This window comes from Phytophthora parasitica (genome assembly GCF_000247585.1).
Source record: "Phytophthora parasitica INRA-310 unplaced genomic scaffold supercont2.30, whole genome shotgun sequence".
NCBI classification, from domain to species: Eukaryota; Oomycota; class Peronosporomycetes; order Peronosporales; family Peronosporaceae; genus Phytophthora; species Phytophthora nicotianae.
In genome coordinates this window covers 703,756-714,922 of record NW_008649016.1, presented here as the reverse complement: position 1 = coordinate 714,922, position 11,167 = coordinate 703,756, and the positions used below count along the sequence as shown (strand labels likewise).

General features: G+C 45.2%; 3 protein-coding genes across 4 annotated transcripts; 2 read left to right on the top strand and 1 right to left on the bottom strand.

Moving 5' to 3' along the window:
- Positions 1–1,990: 1,990 nt before the first annotated feature.
- PPTG_12567 (hypothetical protein) lies at positions 1,991–3,373 on the top strand (the record flags this gene model as incomplete). Its single annotated transcript, XM_008908619.1, has 1 exon — positions 1,991–3,373. The coding sequence occupies one exon, from the start codon at positions 1,991–1,993 to the stop codon at positions 3,371–3,373; it is 1,383 nt and encodes a 460-aa protein (XP_008906867.1).
- Positions 3,374–3,975: 602 nt separating this feature from the next.
- PPTG_12566 (hypothetical protein) lies at positions 3,976–4,167 on the top strand (the record flags this gene model as incomplete). Its single annotated transcript, XM_008908618.1, has 1 exon — positions 3,976–4,167. One exon carries the CDS (start codon positions 3,976–3,978, stop codon positions 4,165–4,167), a length of 192 nt encoding a protein of 63 aa, XP_008906866.1.
- A 4,356-nt stretch (positions 4,168–8,523) lies between these two features.
- PPTG_12565 lies at positions 8,524–10,877 on the bottom strand. Of its 2 annotated transcripts, XM_008908616.1 has the most exons (2): positions 10,240–10,877; positions 8,524–10,175 (listed from the first exon to the last, which is right to left on the bottom strand). In XM_008908616.1, the coding sequence occupies exons 1-2, from the start codon at positions 10,844–10,846 to the stop codon at positions 8,839–8,841; spliced, it is 1,944 nt and encodes a 647-aa protein (XP_008906864.1). In that variant the 5' UTR covers positions 10,847–10,877; the 3' UTR covers positions 8,524–8,838. The 2 variants fall into 2 exon arrangements, with proteins under 2 accessions (XP_008906864.1, XP_008906865.1); XM_008908617.1 differs by having other exon boundaries at positions 8,527–10,877.
- Between the last annotated feature and the right edge of the window lie 290 nt (positions 10,878–11,167).

Sequence of the window (11,167 nt, the reverse complement as noted above, 5' to 3'; positions counted from 1 at the left end):
TCGATTTTATCAGTGCATAGAAAGCATCGACCTGGTGAATGGAGCACTAGTACCAAAAGAGCGAATTGCATTTAATAAGGGGCCACTTCGCTTGGACTACAAAACAGGAAAAGAAAATCCTATATGTAAATAACCTTGAGAAACCTGATATCCTGTCGTAGATGATATTTTAGAGGTACACTACATACAGTATGTATTGTTTTGGCTCTATTTCAAAGAATGGCTTGGACAGATTATCACATGATCCAGAACCCTAGCGTTAAGTTCGCACGGTTTCCCGACTCAGCACATCTGCAAAGATCGCATAAGGCAGAAGAGTGAACGTAGTCCGACTGTTTTCCTAGCTAAGTCAAATGCTAAGCTGTAGGCAGGTCTCTCTCCTGGTTTCCTTACTATCACAGCACGATGGACAATTACAGTCTTTGCAAAAAAAAAAAAAAATGATGAAGTTAAGTTTATGTAAAAAAAATCGCGTAAGTGGCAGACGTTTCAAGCACTGCACGCACTGTAGCTGGTGGACATTGCCATGCATATCGATGTGGTGCCATGGCGCTCGCATCAGCAGTCATCGCCTCACCAAAGGAGTTTTAGCTGATCCTAAGACGCTGTGCATTTCGGTATTTATAAATCATATTTGACCGGTGTTTTTGTTTTGATCTGGGCATTCTTTTTTTTGAACTGAGGAATTCTCATTTTGATCTGTAAAAGGTGTGCATATAAACGCCAAAACCTGGTGAAGAAGGTACCGGATGATTCTATTGTCAGTAGTATTCAGTACCTCGCTCATCTCTGTGTTGCAGAGCGCTGTATAAAGTATGTAAGGCTTTACATTGTATACCTGTTGCTTACGGAGGCAGATCACTGTACTTAAATCTAGCTTTAGATGCATGCGTTTGCATTAGGATACGAAACTAAGCTGCTCTGACCAGACATTCATTTCCACAATACTGAACATAAGTACTGTTTTATCACAACAGTAATACTGTAGTTTACTAAACTACAGTGCCAGTGCAGATGCTCTAACGACCAGGCGAATTGCAATTTTGGGAACTGCCTCTTCATAGTACATCGCAATTTCCGTAGCCTAAATACAGAAATGACGTACATGCACTGTACTCGTCACACCTTGATATTAGCTCTCCCACGGACAGGGGTCGCTGCAACGTGGTTGGGATACTGTACTAGTTTTACGTATTACTGAAGTTGGCAATTTGATTGGGAAATGGTGTGATTTATTGTGCAGAGCTACAAATCTCCTTCGCGAAGCATTGTACTAATTTTGAATGCTCCAAGTACAATTCTCACTTGATCGCATCAGTTCTCGCTTTGATCTGGAATGAGATTATGCTATTGCCCATTGCAGACACTTTACTCGTTTTCATGAGACATGTTGGCGCTATCTTTGTCCCTTCGGTTATGCCTTCAATAAGAGATACGAGTGTTTAATCAAGCTACAACTGAGTGTTTTATTAGTCAGAGCTGTTAATAAGCGATAAGTACAATCAAGGTCATTTAAGGAACAAAACATGTACACGGAGTTCGTGCGTACATGTTTCATAAAATTGCATGAAAAGGTCACACAACACCGCAACTTCAAGAATATAGAGCTCGCCGTCGTTTGCCGTACCCACTACCTCCTTATACCCTTTTATATTCGATAAGGTCTGATGCATCTGTGGCGTTAATTCCTTCAGTATATCATCGCAACCTCTATAATACTGATCAAGGACCCGTGAGTCACGGCGTGACAGTTAAGCACTGTGTGGTGTATCAAAGTATTCATATACCAGCAAGATCGTGAAGATAGGCTTTGTACTATCTGAAGCTTTGCCAGGGAAAGTTCATCGACAACACAAAAAAAAAACCCACTGGCAGCAGAGCCGACAGCGACCACGTTTCACTTTCAAAGAGAATGAGGTGGTGGTATCATGTCCTGCTCGTAGCGTCAGCATCCCTCCTTGCCAGCAGTGATTCCATACTGGCCGGTAAGATGTCGATGAAAGCTTCGCCCGCAATCTTGACACCTTTCAACTCCATCGCCCGCGAGACTACCAAGAAAAGGTTCTTAAGGGCGGAACACGTGGGCAACACAGGTGACAACACCACTCAGGACACTAATCGCGGTGACGATTTCAATGAAGACGCTGAAATCGGCAATGCAAACACAAGCGAGAGCGAAGAGCGAGGAGATACAGCAGCAATTCAGAAACTTCAGTCTCTCAAGACGTTCGAGAAGTTTAAGCATTCCAAAACATTCAAGGCTTTATCAAGGTCCATGTCAAAGGCCACGAACACTTTTAGTGAAAAGATTTCGTCAGCGTTGCCAATGAAATCAAAGCTGAAAGTGTGGTCTAACAATGGGAAATCAGTCTCGTTCGTCCGGAAAGAGTTAGAGATGGACAAACTGGACGACGCTCTGTTAACGCAGGCCAAGAATTTCCAATTTTACGACGACTACGTGACATTACAGTTGCCAGTTTGGGCCAAAAACGAGCTTACCCCCAAAGAAGTTATCGCTGAGCTGGGCCTTCAAGGACTATCGGGAGCTGCGCTTACGTCCAACCCGAATTTCAAGTACTACGACGAATATTTGGTAAAGCAAGCATTGGTGTGGGCAAAAAAGGATCTCGATGTGGACGATATCTTGGTCAGTTTAGACCTGAACATCATCCCAGTAGCAGTGCGATCAAAAGCTGTGAACTTCAAGTATTACGAAGAATTCGTGGCTGGTCTAATGAGATCATGGACGGATAACGACGTGTCTGTTATTGACGTTATGAAGAAATTGAAACTGAACAAGTTGACTGGAGAAACGCTTGAGAAGCATCCGAACTACAAATACTACAAGAACTACGTGAAGAATAACTTGAAGGCCTGGGCAGCCGACCTAAAATCGTACGAATTCGTAGTGGCGAAGTTGGGCCTAAGAGGTAAGCGAGGAGAACTGCTCCAGACGCACCCGAACGTGGTTTTCTTGGAAAAACTAAAGAAAAGTGCCGACAGATATCGAGAAAAAATATGGCTGCAACAAAGCGTCACCTCTTATGAAGCATGGAAAAGGCTCGAACTTGAGCGAGTACACGCAATAACGCGTCCTAATTCTCCAACGTATGCTATGTACGAGCATTATGTCAACCTGGTTGACGATGCCATGGTTAAACTTATAGAGAGCGGAGAAAAAAACCTTCCGAAACTGATCGACACCAATGCCTCTCCAAAAGAGCTATCAGTGAAGGCGTATATTTGGGCGGAAAAGCAAAGACCAGAGTGGTACGTCAAGTTTTCGTTGGGGTTGGAGAAGTTGGATGAGACAGCACTGAAAGATGCCGCGAACTATGTGTACTACATGCGCTATCTAGACGCAAAGAATTAGTAAAAACTTCTAGATGGAGGCTGGGGAGACATGAACACGCCATTTTTGCCCAGATTGACGACGAATGTCAACCTTACACTATGGTATCTTGTGAAAACAATCATTGTTAGCAGCTAGGCTGGCCTCGGTGTAGGGGCTCACACTTTTCGAAAGTGATACGTAAAGGTCGTGGGCTTCTTCATGAAAGCACAAATGCAGGCCTCCGCTAGTTTCAACTCCATGTCGAACTGATATTGTAATAGCATCAATTTTCATTTAAACCTGATCTCCGACAATCATAACTTCTCAGAAATTCTTCGTTCAAATATGGCAGGGGTTTTTTTGTTTCTGTGCAAAATGTCGTGCACATTGAACAACGACTCCCCTACATCGAACGATTGCAAGTTGACAAATCCAAGTCAAATAAGAGAAATGCAGAAAATGCCCTGGAAATCGTCGTGCATTATGCACGAAGCCTTCAAATGCAAGTGTGAAACAATCGCTAACGAGATTGTTAACGTGTATTGTTTAGCTCTTGAGCTTCTGTGCTAGAGCTCTACACGATAAATGATCAACTTGCGTTCTCCTTCGATCGCTGAACTCGCTGGCATTGTTTGCCTGGTATGCTGCGCACGTTCGTATTTGCTGTTACTCAGTCCCTCAACTGGACGGTGCGCATGTCCAGTCAGTCGCCGATGCAGATGGTATCTGTGGAACGTATTCAGAGAAACACGGAAACGCCGATGGAGGTCGCTCTGACTAGCACTGCACCTGAGATGCCGCCGTTTGACTGGCCGACGACTGGAGCCGTTTAGTTTTAGCTTTAACCGCATTGGTCTTCGTTATCGTCCTAGTCTGATGCGTGTGCTTCGTGACCAGGAAAGAAAAGTCGGCATTGTTGCACGTACGGGTGCTGGTAAGAGTAACTTGATCTTGGGTCTCTTGCGTGACGCAAGTAGCGTCTCATCGAGCTGGGAGCGGGCTCCATCATGATTAACGGCGTGGGCATCGGCAAGATCAAACTTCATGACTTGCCTTCGAACGTCACTTCCTCCGTAGGACGACGTGCTGTTCTTGGCTAGGTGCGTTGAAATCTGGACCCCGTTCGACCAGTTCTTGGACGACCAGATCTTGGTATCTGTGAATGTTCGTCCCTGTAGAAGGCCATCGCCGCGCTGGACGATGGCGTGGACTAGAAAGGCTCAAATTTCAGTATGGCGAACATCAGCGCCTGTCCATTGCTCGTGCGCTACTGATGCGTTTGAAGTCACTGAGTCAAGACAGATCACTAGATCAGCATAGTGTCCGAGAAGAGTTCCAACACTACACGGCGCTGACAATCGCTCACCAGATCAAAGCGATCCTATACTCATACCACGTCTTTGTGACGGAGAAGAGCTCGGTGGCGGAATTCGGATCACAAATGGAGTTGCAGCGCAAACCGGGTGACATTTTTAGTATCCAGCACTTCGTATCTTAATGGCTTCAATATATATCGATTCAAGATACCCTACCAAACAGCACATAATATTCCTCGTGGAAGTTGCACGACGAGTTCCATTTATCTACACATGGTGATGTTGAGGGCAACGGTGGTCAGTTATTTGATACGAACGCCAAAATTACGTGTGTTGCTGCATTTTCTTGTTATCTTGCTTGTTGGACATGGAGTGAGTTTTAAAAGCCCAAACTAAATTCTAGTCTTTGAACCACAGACTAAAATTTATAAGTTGTGTAGCATTTTTTTTTAACTCTGCTCCAGTGAGGCATTGCAAAACGCACATGACTAGTTTTACGTCGGTGGCTATGGCACGTCAGTTATCAGCTTTTCACTGCTACTTCGTAGCTCTAGGGTACAGTATATAGGCTACAGGCCGTAGCCTACGGCACATCAGTTATCAGCTTTTCACTGCTACTTCGTAGGCTATTGTATATACGCTTAAATGCAAGAATTTCTTCAAATTTCGAATCAGATTTGGCATTTGGGCTGTATCCATACCTATGGAGATTGCTGGTAAACTTTTTCCGATACAAATTCATGCAGGAGAGCTTTGCTCAAACACATACGTAGTACAGACGATTCCCCCAGGCAGTAATCCCTAAGCTTGGAATACTTCCTCAACGGCAATAAATTAGCGGTTCCGTTGTCCAGTCACTTACAAACCCAAGATATTATTTCATCTCACCCCTCAGCTGTAAATGAAATAGATTTCATGTCAAATATTCTTATTCTGGGGTTCTTAACTATCGGAACAGTCATAACTGCACAAGAACATTATTGCTGCCACATCCTATTCGAATGTTAAACCGATGAAGCCTATCATATTGACCACTTTGGACGTAACTCGAGCTTGAAGATCGCGGAGAAGCGTTCTGCCTTCCGTCTAATTGCCTCATCCGCGACTGTGACACCATTCTCCTTGCACCATGAGACCAAGAGAAATGTCGAGTTTAGGATGGCGCACCATGTGCCACAATGGCGAGGCCAACTGCGAGACCGAGGTGACTCTAGCGCTTATTTGTGCATTATTAGCTATCAGATCATTGCCTGTGGTGGAACCAGATGAAGATCGTATATTCTGCGAGCCCATAAATCTAGCTCTGTTTGGGACAAATTAGGGAACGTGAGAATGGTGCTAGCATATATTTGTACAGCAGTCGTTGAGTGTTGGTGAGTGTGAGGTGGACTGGTTGGTCTAGAGAGGAGGGTATCTTGGCGTGGCGAGGCAAAACTGGCAATAGGAGAGCAAAACAGGGTGAAACGCCAGTAACGGGCTACACCTATCTTCTTCCTTATTTCACTGTGCATGAGATTATGTTGTTGTGTGTACAGAATCCCTTTATTACCGATTTTAATAAAGCAATCTGATTAACGAGGATTAAGAAAAACAACAACCATACCAGGGAATCGGATCACTGCTAGCTTAATAAATCTCAGAGAATTGAAACAGTATTGCTCATACACATACGCACGGCCAGAAACTACGGGGTTTTGCGCAAGTTTGGTCGTACATGTACATGTACGTACGGACAATCTCCTCGGCAGTCATAGCGCTGGTGCTCCAAATTTATTCCTGTCTAAGGGTATTCCTATCCGTAAATGTACCACAAAAATGGATCCGAAGACCTTTTGCTTGGAACAATGCACAAAATTTACTTGCTGAGCAATTTCACATGTCCAAGAAGATATATTGATGAATGCTGTTTTTGTTGGCATGTTGTGTGGTCTACGCAGATATTCGTCCACCGGGCAACATTTGCCACTCTAATCGAAATCTCCCAGCTACGAAAGGTTGATACAGTGAAAGGGTTCACGATTGCATCACAAAAACCAAATACATCAATTTCATGTAGTCGACAATTCACTGATGCGTTCGGCATCGATGTCCATTTTCGGTTTTACTAGGTCATTGCGAGTACTTTTCAGTACAAGAAATAACGCGGGAGGGGAGAGGATGGAACAAAGATCGTTGAACTCACCTTATCGTACTTATTGCGTGTTGTTTGCACTAAATGTTCGTTTCGTCAGCTACTGCAGGGCCTACTTTCGCTGCTCCGCACACGGGGATCATCCGTAAACTGTTGAAGGTGAAAGAATACAGTTTGTACATGTCGTTCCTCAGTTCCATTTCTTCATATACTACAGAACACTGGTTCGTTCTCTATTCTTGATGGCTTGTACTAACAGTGTGAGGCTGCTATTCTTCGGCGGGTATACTCGCCGAAGAAGCACCTTACAGTCACTTCTAACTTGCACCATCAAATTTTTAGATCTTTGGGGGTCTGACTTGGATGGTGGCTGGGCATGCTTTTAGCGATAATTGCATTATTGTCCAGCTTTCTGTTGGCATATAAACCAATGCAGCAGTCGGCAAAGCTAGCAGAATTCTCCTTTGAGCTTGACGTGCACCCCAATGACGACGCCGAATACTTGTTGAGCGGTGATAGCACTAGCTCAGCAAAGTTGCCCTCATAGATGTGATTAAGCGTAATCACAGCTGGTGCCCAGGGTACTGTAGTACTCGTCAGGGAAGATACACATCTAACACTTGTTGGCTCGTGCATACTTAACACTTTTATTAGGTGATTAAGGAGGTTCATGCACACCTAATACTGGCAAATAAAGTGAATATCGGGTTGTGACCACCCGCCCTGAATTTAGGTCTAAATGAACTATCCGACCTAAATCTACAAGGGCATACCTGAGTGAGACTAAAAAGAAAGCTTCCCTGTAAATATTACAAAGTCGTGCTGCGCACGAAGAAGCTCTGAAATTTCGAGCATGGCGTGTTTATTGCAGCCCAAGAGTTGCAGATGCGTTGGATTCGAAACATATTTAGGATTATTATCTTTTACAACGATATGCTATTACTTGATGGCTATCTGCATTGCTACCATAGTTGCAGTCGGCAGGAGACGTATCAACGGGAGTGTTTCGGGCGGACACCACGTTTATTCTGTCTAGTATAGATGCTCGTTGCCACGGTTAGAAGTTGGTCAGTTTGCGTAATTTCGTTGTTCTGTAGCAGAAGTGAAGGTCCATTTCGTACTAAATCGTCCCGATATGATGCAGTTGACCAATGAAGCCAACAAGGTGGTGGTGCTCAAAGGTTCCAAACGCTACAACACCATTGAGAAATAGCTACAACAATCGAGAATTAGAAGCCATACTAACCCAACTACTACTTGCTTTTAGTAGACACACTTGAATGAACTGGTAGCTTTCCGGGGTATCTAACGTGATCCCAGTAGGTGGAAACGACGTTAGCATACTACCTCCTGTTTGCGTTGTTCCTCTCCTTCATTTCCTGCCGACTGTGAAGACATCAGCGTGTTATTCCCCTCTGTTATTGCACACAGTTTTATTTTTTCACCTGTACCTATGTAAACTGTACGAACAGACCCGATAAGATGTGGCGAAATTGTCACGCTTCGGGCAGTTTTGCTGAAGATGGGCGTGAAGATCGGAACTGGCAAACAACGCCGGGATTTGTTATTGGGTCATCGACACGATGAATAGCCATGTGGGCTAAGCGATAAGTAGTTTTTAACCCATGAAAAACACGCAAAATAAATAATCCGATAAATTACTTGAGGAAGCATGTTGCATGAAGATGGTACCGTCGCCGACAGGGTCAACATTCATGTGGGTGATAAAACAACGTAAGTATAAGATGTATTTATTAAAACATGTAATCAAGACTCTCAGAGTTCATTCAGTGATGTATAAAATTGTAGAACAATCTGACCATTTAATTTGCGGAGAGAGGTGTACTTTTCGAATGCGCTAAAAATAAAATACGGGTGTAGGGTGGGGAAATATGCCCGTTTTCGCCATTTTTCAATAGAAATCTCAAAAAATCGGGCAACTCTCCATAAAAATGCCCTTCCCCCATTTATACTGAAGATCCGCTCGGCCGCAAACCAATAAATTCTTGACTTTTCTAATGCTTGACACTTTTTTTAGTCCAGGGCTACACGTTTGCTTACAGCCACCTTTTCAACTTGAAAAACAGCACAATCAGCCCAGCAACCACGATCATGACTGCCCACCAGATATAATATCCATAGTAGTACGTCTGCTCCGGAATATACGGGAAGTTCATACCGTATACTCCCGTGAGAAATTGTGCAGGCAGAAAAATCGCCGCAATGAGCGCCAAGATGTAGCTCACGTCATTCTGCTGCGAAGCGCGAGCATTGTTGAATTCTTCCACGAGGCTATTACAACGGTCCAGATTGTGTACGCACTCCTCCTCGATAGTAGTGAGGTGTTCCTGGACATCAGCGAAGTACTGTAGCGTCTCGCCTTGATAGTCATCGGACGTTATCAGCTTGGAAATAACTTCACGCATCGGTTTACAGTGCATCTGGAGGCCCTTAATCTGCTTCGAACACTTGGCAATTTGACTCAAATCGAAGTACCGTGAGTCCAGTGACATCAGACGTTCCAGCATTATCAGCTTGGCTCCAAAAGTCTGAGAAATTGGTGACAGTCGGTTCACACACACGTCCATGATCGTGTACATGAGGAACGCCGTGCTGTGTTGACGAACTTTGGAGTACGACACATGCAGTCTCTGCTTTAAAGCGGACCAGAGCATGTTCTCGCCCTGCACACTGATAAGTACGCCCTCCATAACGTACAAGCTCAGTTGACGAGGTAGAGACATGACACGCCCAACATCGAGCTCCTTGAGTCGCATCTCAAGCTCCGACAGGCTCATCTTGTCGAACGGTGAGTCATCTTCCGGTAATACGAACTGCGAAGCTCGGTACATGCTCTGGTAATTCTTGACGATCGACATGTTGCGTGGACTCAGCGTCTGCAGAATCAGGAACGAATGCTCGTCGAACTTAACGTACTTCGGTCGTTTGACGTCTGGTCCCAGTGTATCTTCGATCGCAAGGGGATGGAGTCGATAGCGAACGGATAGACGACGCATGAGTAGAGTGTTGATGCCTTCGACGTTGATCCAGCGCACATTGGCCCAGCTTGGATTCGTCGAGTAGATGAAACTTTTGACCTGATTGATCGGGTACACGCTACGTATACGGTCCGGGGAATACTCGATTGAGCCTAGTGTTACTGGAGATTTTAGACTCGAAAACAATGCTGGCATTGTGCGAATGAAGGGGTCATTGAAGAGCTGAGCCAGTTTGATTTCTTGAATGGCAGAGAGGAATTCTTCGTACGAGATGACGCCATTCTTGTCTTCATCCACGACGTCCACGAAGGCTTGAAATTGTCGATCACTGTCACAGGCAATGCCCATAGCCTCCAGTCCACAGCGGAAACCTTCGTATGATAGCATTCCCTTTCCTAATTTTGTGAACCAAAGTGTCAGAGAAATTCTTGTAATGTTTCGACAAAACCGGGTACTTACCATCAGGATTGGATAATGAGAACAGCTTGGAGATTTTTCCGTTGGTAAGATCAAAGTGCGGGTCTCGGATGGAATAGTCGTCCTCAGTGTCGATAGCGCCGAGAGTATCGGACCATTTCACTGGATTCCCATCTTGTGACGTGGTTCCAAACGGGAAAATGTGGAGAATATCCTTCCCATACAGTGTGAGTGGGCGTACTGTCGTGTTCGCCACCGCAGTATTCGCTGGGGGTGACGGTGGTAAGTCGCTAGACTTTGTTGACGCCGTGGTATCCACAGTAGCACTCCGAAAACTGTTGCCACCTACCAAAGGTGGCGACGGAGGCGGTGGAACCTCGTCACTGCTGCTGCTACTGCTGCTTCGACTGCTGCTCGTCCGTGTATTGATGGCGATGCGTCGGGCACTGCCATCGACGATAGATCCGTCGTCCGAGTTCCAGTCTGGAGGCTGGTAGTTTGTTGGAATATCGGACGGAGGACTCCACGAATTTCGGCTCTCGACTGCCGGACGAGACCGCTGCGAAGACGGTGGAGTCGTTCCGTACGCCACAATGGAGATCGTCTCTTCATCGACCGAGTTGTTATGAGGCAGCAACGCACTGTCCATCTTGAAACCTGATCTGGTGTTGTGCTTGGCGAGGAAGTTAATGAATGAGCTCGTGGTGAGTGATATCCATCGCTTTTCATTGGATACTCCGCCAGTATCCGGCGTGCAGAACGCGCTTCAATCTGGTCCTTCGTATGCACGTTCCTTCTTGTCACAAGTCCCGCGTTGCAGATACTTTTGAGTCAGCACCATTCGTCAATGTACACTTCCAGCATCTTAGAAGTGTTTGTAGTGAGATATCAGGACAGGAACGAAGTCTGACCAGGCGTATCGCAAAACGTAGGTTAACTTTTTACCACCAGCGAAATGACATCTCGACAG

Excerpts from the sequence above, each read along its gene's own strand:
- PPTG_12565 (XM_008908616.1), bottom strand. The coding sequence starts at position 10,846 with ATGGACAGTGCGTTGCTGCCTCATAACAACTCGGTCGATGAAGAGACG. Across the intron at positions 10,176-10,239 it reads CTCATTATCCAATCCTGATG|GAAAGGGAATGCTATCATAC; the intron begins GTAAGTACCCGG and ends TCACAAAATTAG.